General features: G+C 33.8%; 2 protein-coding genes across 3 annotated transcripts in view; both read left to right on the top strand.

The window, feature by feature from the left end:
* LOC128865357 (ATP-binding cassette subfamily G member 4) overlaps nucleotides 1-27,501 on the top strand; it is a 37,371-nt gene continuing 9,870 nt past the window's right edge. The window contains exons 1-6 of one of the 2 annotated variants that reach the window (XM_054105610.1): nucleotides 1-899; nucleotides 18,007-18,278; nucleotides 18,619-18,736; nucleotides 22,510-22,705; nucleotides 23,271-23,416; nucleotides 26,296-26,534. In XM_054105610.1, the coding sequence (XP_053961585.1) occupies nucleotides 18,014-18,278; nucleotides 18,619-18,736; nucleotides 22,510-22,705; nucleotides 23,271-23,416; nucleotides 26,296-26,534 (964 nt within the window). In that variant the 5' untranslated portion in view covers nucleotides 1-899; nucleotides 18,007-18,013. Of the gene's footprint in view, nucleotides 900-17,179; nucleotides 17,257-18,006; nucleotides 18,279-18,618; nucleotides 18,737-22,509; nucleotides 22,706-23,270; nucleotides 23,417-26,295; nucleotides 26,535-27,501 lie in introns of those variants that run through there. The other variant, XM_054105609.1, reaches the window with a different exon arrangement.
* LOC128865358 (tigger transposable element-derived protein 6-like) lies at nucleotides 12,119-15,511 on the top strand. The gene is made up of 2 exons (XM_054105611.1): nucleotides 12,119-13,557; nucleotides 13,628-15,511. Exons 1-2 carry the CDS (start codon nucleotides 13,433-13,435, stop codon nucleotides 14,889-14,891), a joined length of 1,389 nt encoding a protein of 462 aa, XP_053961586.1. The 5' UTR covers nucleotides 12,119-13,432; the 3' UTR covers nucleotides 14,892-15,511.

Genomic DNA, 27,501 nt, shown 5'->3' with positions numbered 1-27,501 from the left:
TTCGAATGTCTATAAGAGAACGAGCTAGGTTGTTATGCAGTCTAGTAAAAGCAAACGGCGAGTTAACAAGTGATAAATTTGGTTTGAACGAAGCGAGTATTGAATTGTGTTTAAGTAATAAATATTAAAGTATTCAAAGTTGAACGAAAGAAAGGAATAAAGTCATACAAAGCTAAATAAATTTCCAATGCAAAATTAGAACAAAAAAAAAACACTAGTAATTGAGTTCAAGGGAAATCATGAGACATGAGTAAACGAGAGAATCATATGTATGTAGTTAAGTTAAATGAAAAAATTAAAGAAAGTAAAGAACAGCAAAAAGCGCAATAGTTTGTTGAAATAAAGGAATAAAAAAGTGCACAATCGAAAAAAAAAACAGAAGCAGTCAACTGTAACTTCCAACTGACTTTGCCAACTATAAACTGACGATTTTTTCTCAACCCGTCATCAGTGCACTTACCTATTTGTAGTAAAAGTGAAAGCTTTCTTTGATGTTAGTAAGAAATGATTAAAGAGATTCCACAATAGACGTAAAATTAAAGTAAACACTTCGTTAAAAATTAAGTGAAATTTGCAAGTGGTCGCAAGTGTATTTTTCTACATGCAACATAATTTTGTTATTTTTCATTCATGAATTGTGTACTTTGTCGCTGTTTATCAATATTTACGTATCTTCAAAACGCTTTTGAACAAAAACTACGTGCTCAAATCATAAAACAAAAATTTGGGAAACATTTGGAAAACAACACGCATAAAAACAAAAACTCAAAAAAGTAACAACGCATCGACTAGAGCCGCAATAATTATTGTATAAATAGCCAAGTGTATATTGTATAATTAACCAGCGCCAACTCAAGGAAAAGCAAAGAAATAGGAGTAAAGGAAGAACAATAGAAAAGGTTCGTTATCTTATTTTGACCTCTGTGTTGGGCTATAAATGTATAGACATATGTGTATGTATGTAGCACACAAATAAAATGAGTTAAAACATGCACCATCCATACATACAAGTACAACTTGTTGAGTAAGAAGAGTTCAATTAAATATTTACCTCAGAATGGCTAACTTATATTTAAATGTTAATTATTCACAAATTTTATGAAAGAAAAGTTTTAGTTTTTATACATACATATATTATGGTACATATGTACATCCACAGGTGGTCGTACATTAAAGCTCGTCGCTTGTGACTGAAAAGAAACATAGCTAAAAAGTCTGCTACTTGGTTTCTGGTCTAAAAATGTATAGGTACTCGTGGAGAGGAAATTAAAAACATGAGCGAAATGAATTTACTGCAGCCAGGTATTCTCCATGAGTACGTATGTACCTAAAAAGATTCACTGCAGGGAATCCTAAGAGTGTGCAGGGTCAAAGCAGAAAGTTTATCCAAACAGTCGTTTTTTTTCTTACGCTGCAACCATGGCGTCACCTGAGAACAACTTTCGCTGCAAGACGATTTGTTTTTTCGAGTTCAATAACAAAAAAAATTTGTGCCACACTTTAACTTCTAAAACACTTCCTAGGTAATAAAAAATAAAAAACAAACCGGAGAAACTTCCTAAAAAGGTAATAAAAAAGAAATTTATGGAGAAACTTATTTAGTATTTTGTGTCTATTCCCATGTAGCCTGCATAGGTTCTAATCGCCTGATCATGGAGTAAATTGACTGTCTATATTGTAGTTACCTAAAACTTTTCAATATTTCAATTAATTCTGCTTAATTTTTTATTGCCCATTTTGCCAATTTTACTTCAAGTGTATTTTTTAGTGTTCTGAAATAATATTAAGATAACTTTTGCACAACTATAAAATAGCCTTAATATTTGATACAGTTATAAGAGTAAAAGTTCTGTTGTAGAGCTCAAAAGTCAGCCTTACTCAAAAGTGCCTTAAAAAATCGAATATTCCTTCGTAATCCTTGTTAAATAGGATTTTAAAATATCTTAGATTCGATCCCTCTATATTACATGCAGTCACAAAGCTGAAAATCACATCATTGCGACAAAGCTCTTCTAAGCGGGCAAAAAGTTTGTGTCTTGACAATTGATATTATATGAGAGTAATTTTTGTTTTGGAAATTTTGCAATAATTTGCTATATACTATTTTTGGTTATTTATGGATTTTTAAATACTCTTAAATAAATTAAACTAAAGCAAATGAACTTAATTAACAAAAAATATACATTTATGTGCATTTACAAAATAAACAAAGAAAAATTTGATTTTCCGTTTGTAACAACACCTTCTTAACAAACTGTACTGAGACACACTATTCCTAAGTTTCTCTGTACGGCTACACAAAGTGAATTATTGTTTTTTATTTTAATTATTTTCAAATTCCAAAAATACGTGGGGGAGAGCCACGTGATTATACTTCAAAAAGTTTTTAATCAACATTCAGTTTTTCGCAACTACAATTTACGGCTGAGAAACAAATTTCTAGAACAATCGTGTTTATAATTTTTCCCAAACCTATGTGCGTACATCCATACATATATACATACATATGTTGATATGCTTAATAACAGTAATTGTCCGGCGCATCCTACCTTGAAATGTTTAAGGCTGAGCTTCTCATCCAATTTTTTAGGTGTGTTGACGTTCTACAAAAGTAGGGTTATTGTTTTTTATTCGCAGTAAGTTTCGAACGCCAGACTTTCGGATAGCGGATGTATACACAGACACACATATTAAGGTGCTTCTTAGTTGATCTAAAATTTTTTTTATTTTTGTCACGTGCCATACTTTTATTCTATTTAAGACATGAAAAAGCATAAAGGATTTTATTGGCAATTTTAAAGAAAAGTTTGAAATCCGTATTATTTTTTGAATTTTTATTAATAATAAAAAATAGTTTAAAAAACTAAAAAACACGTTTTTATTGCTAATCGAACTAAAAAGTAGAAAATAAATTTTAATGACAAAGGGACCTATAATGAAGTAATAACAAATCGAAGGATCAGTCATAGTCAACTACCTCAGAACAGAATTATAACAAAAATTAAGATACAAATAGAGTAATTCAAATTAAAGTTAAAAGCGAGGGATGCTTGATATAGTAAATATTACAATCATTCTATTGGCAACTACCTATGTACAGATGGTTATGAAAGTGAAGCAAAATGCATCCCACGCTTTTAACTCTAATTTGAATTACTCTATTTGTATCTTAATTTTTGTTATAATTCTGTTCTGAGGTAGTTGACTATGACTGATCCTTCGATTTGCTATTACTTCATTATAGGTCCCTTTGTCATTAAAATTTATTTTCTACTTTTTAGTTCGATTAGCAATAAAAGCGTGTTTTTTAGTTTTTTAAACTATTTTTTATTTTCTACTTTTTAGTTCGATTAGCAATAAAAGCGTGTTTTTTAATTTTTTTTTTAACTATTTTTTATTTTTAGTATATGTAGGTGTTTACGAGTAATATACAATTACACAACCGCACACTAAATACTAACCTCAATGGTGGTGTGGAAACTAAAAATTCCCAATTTTTGTTTAAAAAAATACCCAATTCATGTTTCTATCGGTGTGGCAATATTGGCAAATGTTATAAAAAATGCACATTTTTCAGCGCTCTCACGAGAAAAAGAGTTTCCCATCTAGTCATCTATGGTGTGTGTTCCGAGTCGATCAGATTTTTAGAAGCCAGTGAAAATTAAGCTCAAAGATTCCGTTACAGTCATTCATACATACAACGCGAGCTAATAAAAGTGTGTTAAAAAAATAAAATATTAATCCTGGCAATCCTAATAAGGATAATGGAAAATTTATCTCACATGTCTCACACTGCACTCGTTCTTCGTGACTATTTCGCCAAAAATTCCACACATATCGTTCCGCAACCACCGTATTCGCCTGATTTGGCTCCGTGTGACTTCTGGCTATTCCCAAAACTCAAGAGACCAATACCGGAAATGGACTATTTGGCATGTTTCGGGGATTGGAAAAATCGTTGCCATAAGTGTATTTCATCGAGAGGGCATTATTTTGAAGGAGATGAAATGGATTTACAAGAATAAATAAAGATTTTTCATTTTACAACCAAATTCACCTTACTTTTTGCCCACAGGTAAAAAAAGAAAATATTAATCCTGGCAATCCCAATGGAATATGGAAAACTTTTATAAAATTATTGCATTGTCATCGGTCCTTGATAGGTGTGCAAAATTTCAAGTCGATCAGATGTTTAGAAGCCAGTGAAAATTAAGCTCAAAGATTCCGTTACATACATACATACAACCCGACCTAATAAAAGTGTGTTAAAAAAAGAATAATGTAACAGAAATCAAAAAAATATTATAAGAAGCGATAAGTACTTTATGCTAGTGATGTGTTTTTTCTTTACCTGTAATTTTTTACTACCCGCCAAATAGAAGTAATAACTAAATAAGTAGATTACTTCTTTGTCAATGTAAAAAAAAAATCACTCGTTCGTGACTTAGGTGATATAATCGAATGGCGGGTTGACGCTGTGCATAGCTTATATGCATGAAAATAAAAAAATAGCTAATTATCAATAAAATTAGTCATCTAAATCAGTCTTAAAGGTACTCTTATGTATGTACATATGTAATGTTAAAATATTACTTGCAAGAAATATTGTACCGATTACTGTTAATATCGATTACTAATACATAAACAAGTGATTATTATGTATTGTTGGTTCTTTATGTAAGTCAGGGGAACCGCTTTCGCTTCAATCGACAATTTATTTCTGTAGGCTTAGCCCAGCAGAAAATCAACTACGTGTCGAATTTTTCCAATATCCAATACAAGAATTACCATATAGTCGAGTTTTCTTTGGACCTCAATAGAGCCATTGAAAAATTGACTAAGTAGACTTATTTTTATAGAATTTAATTTGCACTTATGCATGTATGTACAGGGTGTCCGGTGGCAGAATAAGGAAGTAAAAGCTAAATTGAAGAAGAATTTCTAAAGAATGATAACATTTTATTTCAATAGCATTATTATTACAAAGAGGAAAAGTGCGGATTTTATTCTTTAAAATGATTTCCTCTAGATGTCGACCATTACGTCGGATGCACTCTTAGAATCAGGACTCGTACTCCGTGCCACTCACTGGAGAAGTTCGGGATGCCATTAACCTTGCGTACCATATTTTCTTTTAGCGCTGAATTATTAGAATTTAGGTACACCCACGACTCATCACACAGTACCACCTTGGTCTCTCTGCCCTGTGCGGCGTGGCGCCCTCTTGCTGAAACCATTGTATGTACTGAAGGAAGGATGTTTTCTCATTACACAGAAATTGCTTCCTCTCGACGATTTTCAAAGAAATATGGTTCAGTTATGCCGCTGCTTGACAATGCACACTACACCGTCATTTTGAAATTGTCAACAATTTTGCTTAATTAGACTTCCATTTAAATGAAAATGGGATTCATCGGTCCAAAATTTGTCTTGCAGAATTTTTTACGCAAATTGCATTTGTTAAGCTTTGGCAATTTGGGCATCACGTCATCGTCGAATATTGTAACGTGAATGTGGAAAACGTACCGTGGTGCCACAAAGAAAGAATTGCCGCATATAAACAAAAAAAAAACAGATGTTCTTGTTGAGAAAGCAAATATAATATTTCGTTGTGTATAAAGGTGGTTTTTGTTGACTGTGAATTATTATAAAACTATTGCTTATTGAAGCGAAAAAGGGTTTTAATAAAATTTACGGTATTCGTAGATGGTGGTTGCGGCCATATTTTCGAGATCGGATCAAATTCATTTTTCAGGTCAACTTGGTTAAACCAGGCCTTTTCTCTACTCATATTATTTATAATTGAAAGTATAAGGGTGTATTTGAATATACTCAGTTAATTTAAATTCCATTTATTTTCTGCATTTAATTTGATTAAATAAAAACCACTATCGATAAAAATTTCCGCATACAAAATTGCTCTTTTTTAAACAGTTGTCATTTTCGCCGTACGGCACGTATGTGGCGCCTTCGACTCAAATGCAAATAATCAATTTTGCTGTCGGCCAAATTCGTTGCCGCAACGGATGCAACGGCCCCATGTCGTGCTTCGAGTCGATGCATATACGTGCATAATGCGTTCATACAAAGACGAATTAGACACATATCCACATATAATTGGAGTAGGGAAGTATGATATATGTTGTATCTCCGAGCCGTTTGATACCAAACGAGGTTTCAGACAGGGTGACTTGCTGTCGTATGACTTCTTTAATCTGATGTTGGAGAGCATCGTACGAGCCGCAGAACTTAATCGCTTAGGCACAATATTTTATAAGAGCGTACAATTGCTGGCGTATGCCGATGATATTGACAGCATCGGCCTTAACAGCCGCGCTGTTAGTTCTGCCTTCTCCAAACTGGATAAGGAGGCAAAGCGAATGGGTTTGGTGGTTACCGAGGACAAAACGAAGTACCTCCTGTCTTCAAACAAACAGTCGGCGCACTCGCGTATCGGCACCCACGTCACTGTTGACAGTTATAATTTCGAGGTTGTAAAAAACTTCGTTTATTTAGGAACCAGCATTAACACCGATAACAATGTCAGCCTTGAAATCCAACGTAGAAACTCTCTTGCCAGCAAGTGCTACTTTGGACTAAGTAGGCAACTGAGCAGTAAAGTCCTCTCTCGACGAACAAAACTAACACTCTACAAGACTCTCATCATGCCCGTCCTAACGTATGGCGCAGAAGCTTGGACGATGACAACATCTGATGAAACGACGCTTGGAGTGTTTGAGAGAAAGATTCTGCGTAAGATTTTTGGACCTTTGCTCGTTGGCAACGGCGAATATCACAGACGATGGAACGATGAGCTGTATGAGCTTTACGACGACATAGACATAGCGCAGCGAATAAAGATCCAGCGGCTACGTTGGCTGGGTCATGTCGTCCGAATGGATGCAAACGCTCCGGCTTTGAAAGTATTCGATGCGGTACCAGCTGGTGGTAGTAGAAAGAGTAAGACCTCCTCTGCGTTGGAAAGATCTGGCGCCGGTTAGCACGAGAAAGAAACGACTGGCGCGCTTTGTTAAACTCGGCCAAAATCGCGTAAGCGGTTATCGCGCCAATTACGAAGAAGAAGAAGTGCTTGGAAATTGTTTTCAAGGATATTTCAAGTTTCAGCAAATGCTGCTGGTAGCGCATTCAGAGAACAGGTTAAAATAATATCTACTAGAACTATCCCAAATAAATGTAAATTTAGTGTCATTATTTTATTTACCTTACCAAATTCGCATACAAGGTAATTTTATATTAAAAAAAACATTTAAGGTAATATACTTGACCACCTTATAAGTTTCAAAAAATTAAATTTTTTTTTTTTACATTTTTTCAATCCTTATACTTTTAAAAATCATCACCTGAAACTGTTTTTTTAAATTCGAATTCTAACAAAGTGAAATCAGTGAAAATGTGCAGGCGCATCCTGCACTCATTACTTGCTGACTCAGCTGAAAGAAAATAGCAAGTTTTAACTTTAAACGCGTTTTTCCAGAAATTACTTTTTTTCGAATGGCGGACACTTTATCTCCGAAACTGCTTAGCCGATTTTAATGATTTTGGTCTTGTTTTATTTGTTAAGATGTTTTGTATGCCAATTTACCACATTTTGCAAAAAAAAAGTTAATAAAGTATTGCTTTTTAAGCATAACATTGTGAAAAACAGGGGTGTTTTCTTAACTTTTTTTCAAACATCCGCCATTTTTTTATTATTTTTTTTTTTGTCAGTTTGTGGTAAATTCTCACGCAAGGAACCTTCCTTTTGAAAATTTTGTTTCTCTCTTTTGTTTTAGAATTACCATTTCTAAGATTAACTGTCCGCCGCAAGACATGATTTTCTTCAGGCCTCGACTTTGGCGCCTCCTGGATATATGTTAAAAAAAGAAATTTTAATAAATCAATTTTTTTTGTATTATATAAGCTCTAAATAAAAATTTAAAAAAAAATGTATTTTAATATATTATACAGAACATGAAAAAAAAATTATTGAATATGTTGTACTTTTTAGCTTTCCAAGGTGGTCAAGTACCTTAATAGCCACAATTTCAATGTAATTATTGTATAAACAGTGGTGGCTATACATACTTAATATATGCCCGCGACATTTATATACCAGTGTTAATGAGACCATGAGCACGTTTTATTTTGGCAACTTTTTCCCCAACGCTTCAATTATCTATCGTATTCTATGGATGAATCTAATGTACCTATATTTATATATTGTATATATGTTACCTGTACTTGCTTTTATATGTCTTCAGACAGAATAACCCATTTGAAAATATGGATAGCGAGCGCAAGACACGTGGTGAACATAATTTTATACAGTTCCATAAATAATTGAATGATATGAATGTATGAAAGATTGCCGACGATTGTGTCTGTCTGACTGCGCACATAAATCTCTATGAAATGTAAGTGGCAATCGCGAAAATTATTTAAAACTTTCCGCTGAAATTTAATCGTTTTACTCACAGTTTTATGAACGCACCGCGAGAAATATTTTTTTCGCTTTTTGCCTTCGCATAAATTTACGCACTGAAATCGCGGCTGAAATATGGTATACATAATTTGAGTAAATCACTTGTGCTACGAACTTTGACAGTTGTTTTACGGGCTCGTAAGTTTACGCGGCATTTAAGCGTTTAGATGAATATCCTTTCGGCAAATTTATTTAGCGCACCATTGCAAGATATGCGGGGAACTGGGGCTTACAAAAATTGGACTGGTTGAATTGAATTATAAAGGATGTCCAAAAAATAGGTAAATGGGAATTGGGACTAATAAAAAAAATATATATATCTTTTATAAAAGAAATATTAATTATAAAAAAAGCTAATAATATTGTTATTCGAAGCACTAAGTGCGCTGACTACCATTCGGAATTCATAGAGAGAACGTAAGTTCGAATCTCGGTGAAACACCAAAATTAAGAAAACAATTTTTTAATAGCGGTCGCCCCTCGGCAGGCAATGGCAATTCTCTGAGTGTATTTCTGCCATGAAAAAGCTCCTCATAAAAATATCTGCCGTTCGGAGTCGGCTTGAAACTGTAGGTCGCTCCATTTGTGGAACTACATCAAGACGCACGTCACAAATAGGAGGAGGAGCTCGGTCAAACACCCAAAAAGGGTGTACGCGTCAATTATATATGTATATATAAGTGCGACAGTTATTTTTTCATTATATACAATAGTATATGTATGTATAGATCCCTGGTAACTAAAAATGCTTCAAATTATAAAACTGAACTCGGATACCAAACGTTGCAGACGCTATGGCTTTCAGCGCTTTATTCAGCTGGCAATTCTTATAGCGCCTGGAACGTTTGATATTGACTGATGCAGTTCTAGCATCGTCTCACTTGTGTTTGTATGTGTAATATAAATGTAAAAGAAAGAATTGCTTAGTTTTACACTGGCCAAGAGCTCACTTTGAACTCCACTTCAATGTGCAATATTTTTAATAAATGCTCGTATAATAAAATTGTTCATATTTAGCTTTTAAATGTTGGCCACTGCAGTTACACTGTGCATAAGTAAGCGGGATATAAAAAACTCATAAAAGATTGTGTCGAATGCGATAGCTAGCACGTATCTGTCTAATATTTCTGGTTTGGTATTTTTAGAATAAGAAATACGACGAAAATTCAAATTATGATAACATAATTACAAACATTTTTTCTTAATTAGCCTTGTCAGCTGAGAATTTTTGTCAAACGTTGCAGAAAGATCAAACAGTAAGATTAGGCCTCAGTAAATAACTTATAATTTATTTCACTTTTAAAACAAAAGAGGGTAAAACAACTTAGAACTTATTTCTGTTTTAATCATCGCTGTCATAATTTTCTGAGTTGTGAGTGGTTTCAACCATTTCAAAGTGGAAAACAAAGAATGGCCCCCGATGGAGTGGTGAGTTTATTTTGTGCTGAACTTCGAAATGGTAATGTTTTTTTTGCTTTTGTCCTGGATTAACGGCACTTCCATTCTTTCGAATAGTCTCAAAAATATGTATGTACATAAGAATTTCCAAACCACCACCTGTAAATTCTCGGTCTCCAATGCGCGGCCTTATCTCGCCGCATACTACTTTTCATAACTTGTAACTGTGTGCAAGATATGTATGCTGTTGACTTATCGATTCAATGGAACGGGTTGATTGCTGTGATCGCCTCATGAGAATATACAATACCTTCGCATTCATGCAGATCTGTAATATTCACAAAACCACATCACCTTACGGAGTCACGAGCACAACACAATTTAAAGTTAATTCCCTCGAAGTAAAGGCTGACGAGACACGTGCGTGCAATGTAAAGTGCATTTCTTTGTTACCGGTTATGACGGTGAGGAAATTTTGAACTGGCAACAGGTTTTTCATAAATGTTTAGGTGATGACACTTAAATTTCAATGTTACACTGTCACGTGGAAATTAAAACTCTTCAAATGGCGAATGGAAAGCGTCTCTTAAATTCTATAAAATTTTAAACAATATAAAAATGCACATCACAATTTGGGAGCAGTTCAGCCAAATATTTAACAAAAGATGTAACTATATAGATTGCAGGATCGCCCTTCTTGTAGGTTGAGCAGAGTACAAGTAAATTTGAATCGGCAGGCATCGATTTGTCCTACGATATTCCATCTTCGCCGCCGTCTTTGAATAGCTCAACCGACGCCCACAGCTTTGGGTTTCTTTAAACGAATCAGTTATTACTATACAGAGCTGAGCAAAATTAAGGAAATAACGAATGACAAATAAATAGTTTTTTTTCGTTATTCCTGAATAACATATAAATTCATTCAATTTATTAATTCAAATTCAAATGATGAATTAAAATACATAAATAAAAGCAATATTTGTATTAAAACCAGTATTGTTTTCGTTTTCAATCAGCAAATACTTACAAGCTCTGTAGGCTACATAATTGTTTTCAAAATGTTAGTTTTTAAATTGACGGAGAATTATCAGTGTCACTTTCTCTTAACCTATAACTGCGTTAAATGGATTACTCATTTTCAATGTACCCGCTCTACTAAACAGAAATCAATTAACTGAGAATCAGTGGCAAAAGCAATAAAAATGAATGTAGTGGGTTGCCGTTGCAAATCAGTGTGTTTCAAATGAGTTTCTAAAAATTATTTAAAATAACCTAATAGTTTATTTATTCGAATAATGCTGAACTCTGTTAGTATACTTATTACGTCACAATCGGCTATAGGAACGTAAATTCCGCCGCCAACGATTGGTTGATCGGTTTCTTCATCTTCTCCAGGGGGTTTCGCTCATTGTTTTTCCTATTGTTGAAACCGCCTCTCTAGAAGCTATTACACAATGCCTTTTTTCCGTTGAGTATTCTTTCATTAAATAACAAAAACAAAAAAAGAAAAAATTAACAAAATTCGGAAAGCTATAACAACTAAAAAATGAAATCCGTGCTAAATATTTTTATTATATTATGCATAACTGTATTCTTGTGACACCATATACCTGCTTTTTTAAATCAAAAATTTGTATTTCATTTTTGAAATTATCGCCAGACGGTGACCTCGTTCGCTTAGTTTGGTACACTTTTTGTTGCTATTATATTACTATTTCTAAATAAACAAAACCGAATTTCAATAACAAATTGACTGCTGATAAGGTTTTAAATTGTGAGTGTAGGCATTTCAATAATAAGGGAAACTAAAAAAATTAAATCATTAAAAAATTCGTTGGAAATATTTTATCTTATTCAATGGTTAACAGGGGTAATGCCAGGTATGCCTTCTAAAGCTCACTAGTAAATCAATGCAAAATAATTTAACTTTGTATTCGAATCAATTTTTAACCCATTGGCGGTTTGAATATTTTTGTTATAAATTTCTTATTCGTTATTCAGCACGCGACTGATTTTGCTAAATACGCTGCTACTTTGGATTATGCACCAACTATTTTTGGTGTGGCACATTTAAAAACAATTCAAAAAACTCGAGTTGCTCACACCATGGAATATGAAATGTTTAAATAGTCACAGCGTCACATTTGCTTTTTAAAAGTTATAAAAGAATAAATAATAATAATTGAGCCGCTCAATGCACACATCGATTAACTCCACTTTTTGAAAAATCTTAAATTTAAGTGTCAAAGCCCTTAGTATGTCATAACTTTTTGTATTTATAATAACGTTCCTGAATAATTAATATTAGCACCGTTAAATGGCAAATTTGTTTGGCAACTGAATAATAACTCCGTACTCTAATATACCTGTAAATCGTTTCAGTACATAAAGACTTACGCTGCGAACTTCGATAAAATAATAACATATTCGGATTCGTGTACCGGTCAAAACAGAAATATTAAAACCGTCTTAAGTTTGTTGAAATTTGTTCAAAGAACAGAAATCAAAGGTGAATCAATTGGCATGAAATTTTTGGTAAGTGAACACAGCTATTCGTCATGTGCGAAAAAAATCAAAACATTATTTCACCAGATGATTGGTACCATATAATCAAAACATGTAAAAAGAAAGCGCCGTTTCATCTAATCCAAATGACTCACCAAGATTTTTTGCCAACAAAACCTTTAGAACAGTCTATCATTAACAGAAAAGTAACCGTCACAGGGCTTCCAGTAAATTGGCTTAAAATACGCTGGATAAAGTTAGAAAGGTCCAAACCCTATCTCATACAATTCAAATGTGCCGATAATGAAGATACAGAATTTCAAGCCATTAATATAAGAAAATCTTTATTGGGTAGACCGCAAAGTTTGAAAAATATAGATCAGCCTTTATTATATCCTAAAGGTAGCACTGTGACAAAGGAAAAATGGAGAGACATGATGGCCCTGCTAAAATTCATTCCTCCTGTTAAACACGATTACTATAAGAACTTGTCAACAAATCGAAATGACGAACCCTCGCATACAGCTGATGAAGAAGACTTTATTTATAATATTGGTGAATCACCCCAAAGAATAAAGAAAAATATATTATTTTAATATATTCAGGTCGACCTTCTTTTCAAACATTCTAACAGGAATTGTTTTCAACACATCGCTAAAACACTTTGACGCTTGGTAGATTGCACGTGCACATATCCATATATGTAAGTACAGTGAAATTCCCCATTACGGACAGTCCTTATAACCGGACAGCTCCAATAACCGGACAAATTTTGGGCACACAGGTTTTTCATTCATTTTTTCATACAAATATCATCCTAATAAACGGACACTCTAATAACCGGACGCGGACAAAGTATTTCAAACCATTTTCATTAAAAAATTTCTCATAAACGGACAAAATTCAAAAATATCACAAGCAAGCTTTGTTGTTCATTATAAAAATGAAATAGGTGATTCCCCTTTTAACATGTATGCACACATTCAAGCCCTGTGTTTTAAATTAAGAGTAGTTTTCCATTCAGTTTGTTAAGTCAGTTGTATACGAATGGTTGCGTTCAAAGTTCGTAATAATATGGCGCCGAAAAAGAAGGTACTTTCTATTAAAGAAAAAATGGAAATTATTAATGTATTCGAAAAAGATAAATTATCAGTACGTGGAATTGCAAAAAGGTATAGTGAGCCCAAAGTATAGTGAGCCCAAAAATTTAATTGTAGGTGCACGTTTATTTTGCTTTGAAAGGTTCAATATTGGCAAAACACAAGCTGCTGAAATCAATAAAAATAAAGAAAAAATTCGTTCTAAATGGGAGTCTGGAGTTAATGTTCATCAAAAGCGAAGCTTTCTTAAAGAAGGCGGCTCTGAAATAGACAAGATGTGTTTTAATTGGTTCGCTAAGGCTAGAAGTTCAAACATTCCGATTTCTGGTCCCATTTTGAAAGCAAAGGCAATGGAAATTGCAGGCAAACTGGGTGTACCTAATTTTAATGCTTCAGACGGATGGTTAAACAAATGGCGAATAAGGAATAATGTTGCTTTCAAATGCGTATCTGGTGAAGCTGCAGATGTAAACCAGGATGGTGTCGAACAGTTTAGGACAAAACTGCCATCTCTGTTGACCGGTTACAAGCCTCAAGACATTTACAACGCAGACGAAAGTGGGCTTTTTTTTCGTGCCTTACCTGACAAAACCCTCGCTCTTAAATCAGAAAAATGCGTAGGCGGTACACTATCAAAGGAAAAACTCACAATTTTGTTCTGTGCTAACATGGCTGGAGAAAAGGAGCTGCTTTTGGTTATAGGTAAAGCAGCCCGTCCTCGATCTTTTAAACATGTTCCAATCGCAAAACTGCCAGTGGATTGGAAGTCTAATAAAAAAGCATGGATGACTCGAGAAGTAATGAGTGAATGGCTGCAGCAGTTCAATCGAAGAATGAAAGCCCAGAATCGAAAAATTATCTTGTTTTTAGATAACGCGGCTTCTCACCCAAAGGAATTAAACTTAACCAATATAAAAATTATTTTCTTGCCGCCAAATACAACGGCAGTTAGCCAACCCCTTGATCAAGGTATAATCCAAAATTTTAAAACTTTGTATAGAAGCTTAGTTTTAAAACACTTGCTATCTAAAATTGACAATATAAGTTCAGCCTCAGAGCTTTCAAAATCGATTAATGTACTAGAAGCTGTGTATTTCATCAAAGCATCTTGGGATAAAGTGGAAGCCACAACCGTCCGAAATTGCTTCCGTAAAGCAGGATTTTTGGAAACTGATGAGGATCTTCCAGATTTTGATTCTGAAGATGATATTCCACTGGCAATCTATACTAGGCTTCAGGAAGGACTAGACTTGGCAAATGATTTGGAAGGTTTTCTCCAAATGGATCAAAATGTTTTCACTGAGGACAACAATATAGAAATTCAATTTGACCAACAAGATGATACTATGGACATAAGTGATTCCGAAGATGAATTTTCAGAAGAAATATGTGAGCCTATAACATGATATGATGAGGCTTTAAAACTTGTTGCGGGCTTGAAACAATTTGCAAAAAATGACTATGTAGCTTTCCAGCACATTAAAAATATCGAGAGTCACTTTGAGAATGAGCATTTTAAATTAAAGCAATCAATGTTTAAGCAATCAAGCATTACCGAATTTTTTCAATCAAACTAGTATTGAAATGTGAAACTTGTACAATGTACTTAATCGATATATGTACATATATGTATTTATATGTAATACTAAAGTATGCAAATATTGTTTACTTCCAAAAATTTCTTAAATAAACTATGTACAATACAATTTATATGTGTGGTATATATTTTGTGACTTCATCCCTTATAAGCGGACATCTCCCATAGCCGGACAAAAACACTGCGACGGTGAGTGTCCGGTTATAAGGAATTTCACTGTATATGCATTCTTGTACTATATGTACTTATATTAGCGTGTGCGGAAGGGATAGTTGCCGACGGTTTGGCAGACTGTTGACAGATCAGTGCCTAGTTGAGATCCACTAACAATCGCAATTAAATCCGTATCATGTAATTAAACACATCACAGCAATAACTTTAAGATATGTAATAACTTAATCCAATTAAGATTTATGCCTAGTTTTGACAGCTGACAGCAAACGACAGCAAATAGAAAATAATTTTAGATGATTGGGAAGTATTGTCAATCTTCCCAATCATCTAAAATTATTTTCTATTTGCTGTCGTTTTATTTTATTATTATTATTTATTAAACTCATATTAAATTAACGGCTTAGACTTTGGGTTTAAATTTATTTGATGGAAATTCATATTATTCATGGCATATACTACTCGATTATATTATATTTAGACAACTTTAGGGAATCAATATGACAAAAAAAATTAAAACAAATAAATCCAATTTATAACAAAAAAGAAATGATTTATAACTTTGAAACGTGTGATATCTTCCAAAAGGATTAAAGTATTACTAAAAAAGTTATTCATCAAATAAAGGAGAATGAAGGTATTAAATATTGCCTCCATTTCAGTGACGTGTCAGTACGTCATTTGGCTAAATAAATGCATGACGTTCTGATACGTCAAGTATACTCAAAGGGTTAATAGAATGTACAAGAGCAGGGATTCAACGCGTTTAACAAATTTGCTTATGGTCTATATATTAATTTCTACATATTTAAATATGTAACAAGGCGAAATTGTGAATGCGAGGCTCTTTACAGTGCTAGTGGATAATGAGTATAAGGTAACTTACAAAATACGATGAGGTTGAAACTCCAAACCTCCAATAAATCTAATCTAACTGATACATCTTTTGTGTATTACTTTCTGATGGTATTTTTAATATATCGATTAGAGATGTGTCTACCATGCCCAGTGGTAAAAGTTGGTTGCACATATTGCAAGGATTATCTCCTTTAAGCTTCTATTTGTCATCCCATTCCAAGTCTGTCTTTATCTCACTTTTGCTCCCTGAGCACGCATACGAAGGTTGGTTGCGGTTGACTCTTACATATACATATTGAAGTAATAGTCGAATTATACAAACTCGAGATATGCACAGAATGGCAAAAGTATTGCAAAAGCAAATAAAAAGTAAAAAAAAAAAAAAAAATGAGTACGTAATATATATGCACTGCTGCAATTCAGTATGCATTCAAGAATGTAAGAATGCGAAATCAGAACTCATTTCTTTCTTAATTTATGCATTTTGTTGTCGCTGCTGTGCTCTACTTACTAAAAAATTTATGTACTTCTGTAAGCATAATTAATCGATACAATTCAACGAATTTTGTGTAAAAGCGAACACATGCAATGGAGGAAGAAAAACGTGCCCACACACAAAATGTGCAGAACCATATACACAATTACATATGCATATAGATATATGTACATATGGCCATATACACAATTACATATGCATATAGATATATGTACATACATATATGTACTTACTGTACATATATCTATATGCAACTCATGGCCGTCGCCAGAACCGAAGTCTGGAGGGTGCCAGAGCAAACCAGGCCCAAAGGTTAATTTGTTACAATCAATTGAATTAAAAATATTGAATATCCAGAAAATTTTATTAAAACAGAATCTGCTTTTAATGAATAGTTTATTTTTTTTTTTTTTTCAAAAGCAAGAAATGTAGGATTACCTAAAATTGTGATTTTATAAGTCACCGTCAGACTCCATATGGAAAGAATGACATTACGTAAAAATAATTACAATGCAGATTTCAGGAAGGAGCTGTCAATCGAAATACAACTTAAAACTTTTCAATAAAATATTTTCTCTCAAATGTAAATGCAAACATTTTTGCTCAGTACATCCTCGCAATCTCCTGGCTACGGTCAAGTAAATATCTCGTACGTATATGTACTTATATTTATACTTATACTTATACTTATACTTATACTTATACTTATACTTATACTTATACTTATACTTATACTTATACTTATACTTATACTTATACTTATACTTATACTTATACTTATACTTATACTTATACTTATACTTATACTTATACTTATACTTATACTTATACTTATACTTATACTTATACTTATACTTATACTTATACTTATACTTATACTTATACTTATACTTATACTTATACTTATACTTATACTTATACTTATACTTATACTTATACTTATACTTATACTTATACTTATACTTATACTTATACTTATACTCATACTTATACTTATACTTATACTTATACTTATACTTATACTTACACTTATACTTATACTTATACTTATACTTATACTTATACTTATACTTATGCTTATACTTATACTTATACTTATACTTATACTTATACTTATACTTATACTTATACTTATACTTATACTTATACTTATACTTATACTTATACTTATACTTATACTTATACTTATACTTATACTTATACTTAATACTTATATTTTTACTTGTACTCCTATGTATGTGCGTACATGTGTACAAATCTCTCAATTTTCCATGCCTATGAGAATTAAAAAAATATATCAATTTAAAAATATTATATATATGAAAAAAGTTCGAAATTAGTTATTGCCTTTTTTGAATTATATTTATTACTTTTTATGGTTTTTTTCTTCTTTGTGCAGCGTAAAAATGACTGTCATACAGGATATCAAACCCACAGAAGCTTGCGGGGCGGCCATAAATTGCTGCTCTAGTGTTGCCAGCTCCGAAACATCAATCGATAAGTCCACCGACTGTGTGAAGCCTAGTTCCACGAGCAACGTTCTGTACAAACCAAATAACTATGATAATTGGGAGGCAAATTTCGATCTCGATCTCTGCAAACAGATTGACATCGAATTCGAGAATGTCAAATATACAGTGCGAAAATTTAACTTTCATGAAAGAAAATTTGGTGAGTAACGGCATATACATGCACGATTATGTCCATTTGAACTTATATGTTGTATATATGTATGTATGTATGTATGTGTATATGTATATGTATACGAATTTGAGCTTATGAACTGAAAGATGTGCGGATAAAAAAGGAGGAAAGGATCCACCTTTCTTCTAATAGAGGTATCTACTTTACTAACATGAATTTCGAGCGCGATCCGTCACTCTTAGTGTGGTGATAGTTGCTGAATTTTAAACTTATATTGTATTGTGCATAAAAAGCCCTAATTTCACATATTATATATACATACATTCATGTATAATAAATATTTGGTTTTGATATTTAATTATTTCAGTTACAAAGGAAATTCTACATGGCATTAATGGTTCCTTTCGTGCTGGAGAACTAACCGCCATAATGGGCCCTTCAGGTTCCGGGAAGAGTACACTACTCAACGTAATGACAGGCTTTAGGTAGGTCTTTGTGAAGCCAATATTCAACTGGATATATTTTCACCACTTAATAGATGTGTAGAAATTTATTTTAAAATGATAAGTGAAAGCTAAGTGAAGTCGTAAATTAATAAATATTCCACGGCGGCCGGCGTAACCCAGCAAGTTTATGCGATATCAAGATTCGGCCGACCCTTGGCTCGATACCCACTGTGGACAATATAAAATACTAAAGAAAGCTTCTGAAGCAGTCGCCTCTCGGCATGCACTGGTAATCCTTTGAGGGCATTTCAACTAGGAAAAAAGGTTCTGATCAAAAGCGATTATTGTTCGGAAGTGGCCTAAAACGATAGGTCCCTCCATTTGTAGAAAAACATAAAGACGCAGGCGACAAAGTGCAGGGGAAGCTTGGCCAAACATCTAACCATCTACTTAATTGTTTGGGGTAAATATGACTTATTTTTCGTCATAGTTTTCTTTAAAGCTTGTACACTTCGTCCAACGCTGTTTTAGTTTTTGATCCCTTCCGAATAATAGTTCTTGTCCAAGTCTGAAAAATATGCATTCGTTTCTGCAATCAGCTCATCGTTTGAATAAAATCTTTTCCCCGCCTGCCATTTCTTCAAATTGTGGAATAAACTACTGAAGCCTGATATGTCGTTGTCGTGATAGAAAAGGAAAATCACTCGATTCATACGAACGCAAGCGCAAAGAAATATACTGATTTGGCTGAAACTAGGTGTATGTTCTTCCAAGAGATGCTACTAACTAAACATAATTTCGATATGCGCCAGTAGTTCCATCTCTCTAACTTTGCACAGACTTTTCAGACCCACGTGTGAAGAACTTATGACGCCCTTTCTCTTGGAAGTAAATGTAACACTTGGCTGTAAGTAACTTCAGTTGCATCATCATTTTTATTCGCTTAGCACAGCTGAAATGAATTGCGAGTGACTTTTGTCTTAAACTGTGTAAATCATTTGGGATTTCCCAGGCAGCTGTGTACCCGTATTAGATTTACACCGAGTCTTTGACTTTGTGTGATTTGTCATATGATATTCCTAAAAATACATACACAGATATAATATATTAGTTCGTGCAATGTTGTGTATTGAAACAGAAGGCGAATTGGTAATAAAAATAGTTATTTCTTTCTATTTGTAAAAATTGTGGTTAAGTTTTGGAAAACTTGCTATGTAGAGGTACTTTTGGATTTTACGTCGATCCAGTAGCCTAGAAGCGACTGCCCCTAAAACGTAATTCGAAAGTTCTAAAGCTATAGAAAAATGAGTTACAGAACCAGAAATAGTTGCAATTGATGCATAAAATAAGAAAACATTGTTTTAATTTAATTAAAAAGTAAATACATTAACTATTTTAGGTTTTAGAAGTAAGGAAAATAAGAATAAAATAGCTAAAAATTTTTTTTTTACTTTATACACCATTACCATAAAGAATGAAAGCCACTGATTAATTTTGATTTCAAAAAGTAGTTAATAAATTATATTACCAACTTAATTTGTTAAATAAAAAATAATTGATGTTTTCGGAAGACCCAAAATGGCGAATCAAGGAGCTTTCATTTTTAAATCTGCTGCGGTGTCAGTGTCATGTGGTGAATAGGTGGTGTTCAAGTATGTAAAGAGACAATCGTTTGTTGGCTTGTGTTTTCATTTCCGCGTTGTTGCTTGCCTTTACAAATAAAAACAACAGCAATTTAGTGCATTTACATGTTAACGCATGTACATTTATGTATGTTGGGATGGATGTGCGTATTTTAATGGAAATATATAGTTTTATTGATCACTTAGTGCAATCGAGGAATCGAATTGGAAGCGTAATTTTTGTATAATTATAATTGAATATAATAAATTATAAAACAATATGCATTAGTCGTCGTTCATTTTATGACAAATGAAATTAAGTAAATTCAAATATTGTTAAGTAATATATAAAAAACACTAAAAATAATGGGGTTATTTTACTTTTTATCAACATTAGGAGTGGATTAAAAAACCGCTGTTAGCCAATAAAACCATTAAGCTCATACAAAATATATACCTTAAAGTTCCTCATAACCAGACACTCCCGGCCACAGTTATTATTTTTGTAGCAGTTCTCCAAGTCCTGCTAGTGAAGTGTAGTCACCGATCATCATCTTCTAACTCATTTAATTGTAGGCCCCGGAAACATGTTGTTCCGACAGGTTGGGTCCCGAGGGAGAGGAGTCTTAGGTGAGTGGGTTTGAGAGGGCACGTAAATAGGTGGTTAGTATCGTGCGGGGTACCTTCTCATGTCGGACAAATATTGAGTATGTCGGGATTGATTCTGGATAGCTAGGTTTTTAACCTATATTAACATGGTGCTTGGAGTCCGATTACGGCATTGGAGAGTCGGGAGTTTGAAAGGTGGTAAGAGAGGTGGTAGTTTCAGTCATGTCTGGTGCTGAATTTCGTCAGTATAATCGAAAAAATTTCTCGTGACACGCTTGGGACGTGGTTTAGTCTCTAGCAAGTGTCTGCAGGGGTAATTTCTGCGGTAGCTCCCCAGCACGCATCTTACTGTGCTCCTTAAGCGGGATCATAGAAGCCTCGTTGTGAAGATGTTGCAGGGGAGATATCAGGAGGTATCTCGTGCCTGTCTTGATGGCAGTATTCGGACAGGGCATTGTCCACTGCAAATCGCTAGAGTCAGCCAAACAGACGGACGCAGCGTAATATTGTACCGACCCGACAATTGTCTCAAATGTCACCAGCAAAAATTATGTTGGTGGAATTTTTGGGGTTTTGTGTTGTTGTTCTGTTTTAATATGTAGGTACCAGCCAGTATATTTCAATCACGCAGTTATGTAAGAGTACATATACACCAATTCTTGACACAATGTCGGAAGATGAAAGGCACTTTTTACAGTTGATCTGGAGCGCTCACCACCGAAAGATCTGAATTGACAATGCAAATTTCTTAGCATATAAATATTACCTATGTGCAATTTCGGGGCCAGTCATCAAACCTAACCTAACCTAACAATATGCAGATTGTTTCACTGTCAATAAACAGCGATCGGAATGGGAAGTAAGCCGAATATAACCTTGCAATTGAATGATTTATTGACTCTTGCAGATATAAAATCACATACAAACATATGTAAATCCATATTTACATATAATTGTACACAGAATTCCCATTAGGTGGATTGAACTGTATTCGTTATTTCTTTTAAGACAACTGATAATAAAGTAAATAAACACAATAAAGCGGCATCAAAGTTAAATGTACTCTGAAAACTCCGTTGGAACCAATAAATTCGTAGTGAAGTAATCATTCCTAGGCTACTAACACACTTAGTGTTGTGCAATAAATACAGAAGACTTAGTATACCCAGTGCACATACGTCATTACGACTTATTTGCATATTTGTTGCATGTTGATGCGGGCGTTCGACAGTGATGCGTTTTCGCTATGTTTGATCACGAGCTGAAATATTTCAGCGAATCTTGATACATACATATGCACATATTACGCTTGGCACAGAGCATGTTGAGCAAAGTGAGCTCGTCATCCATATAACCGAAATTGTCAAAAAATATTAACTGAATAACTGGAAATCGGAGCGATACCACCTTTCGAGTCTATGCATTTAATTGAAAAAAAAAAACTTCTACGAAAACTTTATTGGATTTGGTTTTATCTGGGTTAGATTTAAAAATTATGGAACAAGTAGAAGTATTCATTAAACATAAAATACAAGTTGGAATTGCACGATTTAAATAAATTTATGCTTCTATCGTCCACAGAGCGACGGGTGTCTCCGGAAGCATACGAGTCAATGGTGAAGCTATTTCAACAAATTCATCCAGTTTTCGCGAGCTTTCCTGTTACATACATCAAGATGATCTGCTGCGGCCACAGACGACTGTTGGTGAAACGATGATGCTGGCCGCACATTTAAAGCTAGGCTTCGGTGTCTCCAAGGAATACAAGCAGAATTTGGTAATTTCACTTACATTTTATTGTACAAGAAAAGAATTTGCAGATGCTGCAGAATGTATTCCAATTTAATAGCCATAATATTGGGCGGAAAACAACCCTCAATTCTTGGTGTGAGTTTGATTATTTGGTTAGGTTTTCTGACCCTTGTAATTCCTTGCTCAAAAGCGGTCGCTAATAGAAAAAAGTTACTTCTGCCAACACTCGGTGTGTGTAGCCTTATGCAATATAAATGTATTGGCCTTTCTTGTAGGAAAATAATACGAAATTTTGACATTAATTGAGTTATTGGATCGTATAGAAATTATGTATGGCAGAGCGAATCCTATGATTGTGCCCTAGTCTTTTTAGGGCTCCATTAAAAACTAAAAAAATCATGTATTTAGAATTAAAGCTTATGTACTTGCATGCATATTTTATATTCATATATTGAATACACACAAAAGAAAAAACAAAGCAATAATTGATTATTGCAACTGTTACATTTTATTGTATATTTGTATGTAAAAAAAAAAAACATAATGAAGCGATAAAAATTCAAATTTTTCCAATGATTGTTATTTTGCAGATCAAACACATTTTGGCCTTGCTGGGTCTGGAGCATCGATACAATGTATTCGCGGCGAAGTTGTCTGGCGGCCAGAAGAAACGTCTGGCCATAGCGCTTGAGTTGATAAGTAACCCACCGGTTCTGTTTTTGGACGAGCCAACAACGTGAGTGTTTTGCGCATTTAAATATTTTTACGATAGAAAAAGAGCTGAACGTAGGCAGCGTTGCTTTGAAACGCGTAATATGAACGCATGATAATAGATGAATATGTATGCATGTGTGTATGTACAAGTATATTGTATATATGTATAAATTAACATTTATACGTGCATATATGAAGAAGATAAATTATCATTTAAAAAGCCCGTTTAAAAGGATGACCAAAATTTAAAAAAAGTTAGACGGTGAAGAAAGGGTAAAGAAGATAAGGAAAGGGTCGAAAGTGGGCAAATTTGTGGAAGAAAACTCATTGATTTTTGAAAAGATTACACACTTTTCATTGTGAACGAAGTTCTGGTTAAGAATTCACCACCACCTTTTTTACGAGATATGGCCTTTCTCTTTCCAAAACCCAAATTCTTACTTCGAGTCACACCTTTTCAAGCGACACAGTACATGAATGAATTTTTTAGATGATTAAACCATGTTGTTGGCCTAAGTTTATTGCCAATCATCTGACTTGACAGGCGGAATCGGGCCTTGAAAATTTTCAAGATTGTTTTTAAAAAAATGCGAGTATTATGAAATTGAAAATTCTAAAGAGAATTTATTTAATAATCACGTAACTGATCCGTTTCACAATTTTGCAAAAAGTCGTACGGAAATTACATATCAATGTCATTCGTAATCAGTAGTTTTGGCTTTGGGTATAAATAAATATTTGTAATCATATGTAAGAGCGTGCATACAAGTCCATGCATATGTATGTATGTGTATACACATCTATATACTACTTACATATATACATACATATGTTACATGTTGTGTTGTGAGTTTAAGTAATAAATGTTGCAATCTGTTGTTACTGGACCTCGAACAGTTACGGACGAAATGCAAGCTCTGATTAGAAAAAGACAATCAAGTAGTAGTGATGATAGTCTAGGAAGTAAGGAAGTGCTAAATTTGGTCCGGACCGACCTTCGCTATACACACGCGCAAATTTTTGTCAAATTCAAAAGGTTGTTGCCCGATATGCACCGTCAATTTTCCAATTTAATTTTTTTGGGCTTATCACTTTTTAAAAAATATGAGTAGGATTAGATTAAGAATCGCCAAAACCACTTGCGTGGCGCCAGTGGCCCTTGAACATATTGCTTGCATTGCTTCTGTTTAAATCTTTATATTGACTATTCTGTTAAAGTTTTCTCAACACGTCAGATTTAACCCCGGCAGCCCCCATTTTACCAAAATTGCGACGTGATAAATTATTGTCAGATTCGGACTTAGCGTGCTTAAATTTAAAGAAAATTACTTGCGAATCTCAATCATACGTCTTGCTAATGATAATTTCGAAGATAAGTTCATTTCCCGCAGGGTATTTTATTTTATGTTTTTCTATTATTATTTATTAGTCATATGTGCGCGTTTTTATATATACGATATTAAAATCTTTATCACGTTTTGCCTAGAGAAATGTTTCATCAGGGGCACATTCCACTTCGCGAGAGGCCGCTCCGTGCGTCATACATTATTTACGATAACTTTGGTACACCCATTTTTCCAATGATTTGTTGGTTGGCTGAAGGAATCAATTGAATAAAGGGTATTAATCGATTAATTCTTGTTAACTTCGTAAATTTTATGATATCAGATAATGCAAATGATTACAGAACTCAAAGTTCAAAGATGTGAGCCGAATTAATAGATGCAAATTTTTTACAAATGTTTCAGTCGCTGAAGGGCAAAATGTCAACTCTGTCACTTTTCTAAGAAACTTCCATAAAGGCAATTGTCATTGAATGCCTGCAAAGCGGAGACACTTTTTAATTAAACGCATTTCAATGTCCATTTCGACCGATTGCATTCATTGAATTTTAAAAATGTATTGCATTTTTTGCGCAAGTACATGTGCACATACATACATACATAATACATACACTGCATTGCGCACTCGAAAGGTTCATTTGTAGATAGTCAATGTGAAATTCAAATAGTTTTATCAACAGCCTGTCCCTCCCATACATATATTCATACGTACGTATGTATTTATGTATGTAGCTTATGCACGTGCTTATTAGTTTCAATAAATGCATCGATTGCAACTATGGAAATTTGTAATATTGCGTAGCTGATATTTGTTATTAAGTTAGAAATCTTTTTCAAAACTGATTAACGGTTCCCTGTACTACCGCACAATCGTTTAAACGGTTCCACGCGCATTACCATATACAGCAATTTCCACGTAATCGCAAAGGATTGCGGCTTTTGCGGCTTCTGATGCTTTAGCTTGAGAATTACTGATTCAATTTCATAATTAGTATAAAATTCGATAAGCAAGCATCTAATTAAAAGCACTGCATAGATATAAGAAGGACTATTCTCTCCCTTACTTTCGTTTTCGATTTGATAAGTGGGAATTGGGGCGATTGCCTCCCCATCGCTACTCGACAAAATTAATTTCAATATTCCTCTGCGAAGCTTACGAAATCATGAACTGGTAACTGGTTAGAACTAATAATGCTTCCTGTGCTCCGATTTCTAGAACTTTGGGATAATTCAATGCGCTTTTCAGATCATATTTGATTTTTCTTCCACAAAGTACCACTTTAAAATGCTACTAAATGAGTTATTTAACTAGATTTCGCTGTAAACTATAAGAAATGTTACATTTTTTCATTCATTGAAATAAAACAACTGAATTATCAGTTTAATTGATTTTTGATTGAGTTATTTAGCACTAATCTGTTTTTCATAGTCTGTAAGAAATACTGCATTCTTAGATTATTAAATGAATAAATAAATAAATATACATACTTTAATAGTTGATGAAATGTAGTTGCGAACTTAAAAGAAAACTTTTTGCTTCCTTTTTCCTCCGTTTCAGAGGTTTGGACAGCTCGTCGTGTAGTCAATGTGTGTCGCTGCTCAAAAAGTTGACCTCTTTGGGGCACACCGTCGTATGTACCATTCATCAGCCAAGCGCATTGATATTCGAAATGTTTGACAAACTTTATACTGTAGTAGACGGCAATTGCATCTACCAAGGCCCAGTTCGGGAGCTGATACCATTCTTGGAAGGACAGGATTTGGTGTGTCCGAGTTATCACAATCCCGCGGACTTTCGTAAGTGCTTCTATTCAGATTCCAGTGGAGTGATATTTTCAGAAATACTTAATATAGCCATTGGTGAGCTGAGGTTGATTTTAAAGGTATTAATGAAAATAAGCAAAAGTAAAACCGGAGAACTCTAAAGAGATGTTGTTTTGCGTTCGATGAGTTAAGAAAAATTTTCGAAATATTCCAAAGATTGATTATACTTCATATTGCTTTTCTCAAGTGCCGCGGCAAAACCCATGAATAACTTAATCCCTTTTGAACTCATTAGTGATAGTAGTAAATTCGCAAAGAGCTACTGTTACTTGTGGAGTGTTTCGTCAGTTGAGACGAAATCAGCCCTCCAGGTTTGACCGCATCTTCTGAAAAATAACGGACAAGATTTTTTAAAAGCAAATTTATGTTAAATGCATATTACACCAAGGACAGTTTTCTATAAATAAGCGGTCATTAAACTTACTAAGAAGACATTTCGTGTATATGGTGAATATTGGTAAGAGTCTTATAGCAATTTAAAATAAATATATTAATAGAAATCAAGGATATTCGGTGCCCTATATGTTTCTTAGTTTCGAACAGGAATGTTTAATCGTAAACTAATCTCCACTTGACTATTTTAACCAATATTTCGAAATATGCGCAATCTATCAACCGTAAATGGTTTTTTTTAATCATAGAAAGCATCAAGACTCGTTGTGATTTTTATAAATGCTGATTAAGCAGCAGAGAAGGGGTCATGAAATAGCTAATCGAAACTATTACCCCCTGTGTTAGATTCCGCATTTGTACTAATTCCAAAAAGATCTCACTTAGACCTGTAGGGTTCATTGTGTTGTTGCCAGTGCAATTGGAGTCGAAGATATTTATTTATGTATTTCTTGATGCACGTCTTCGCGAGTTTTAACAAGTGTGTTGATCGTAGGCAAATTTCTCGAGTCCTAGAAAAATCAGGGCAATGGCAAAGCATGTGTTAGAC

Source organism: Anastrepha ludens, chromosome 5 (assembly GCF_028408465.1).
Source record: "Anastrepha ludens isolate Willacy chromosome 5, idAnaLude1.1, whole genome shotgun sequence".
Classification (NCBI taxonomy): Eukaryota; Metazoa; Arthropoda; class Insecta; order Diptera; family Tephritidae; genus Anastrepha; species Anastrepha ludens.
The sequence above is the reverse complement of the archived record's forward strand: the minus strand, read 5'-3'. Positions and strand labels throughout refer to the sequence as shown.

Excerpts from the sequence above, each read along its gene's own strand:
- LOC128865358 (XM_054105611.1), top strand. The coding sequence starts at position 13,433 with ATGGTTGCGTTCAAAGTTCGTAATAATATGGCGCCGAAAAAGAAGGTA. Across the intron at positions 13,558-13,627 it reads GTACGTGGAATTGCAAAAAG|GTTCAATATTGGCAAAACAC; the intron begins GTATAGTGAGCC and ends TTGCTTTGAAAG.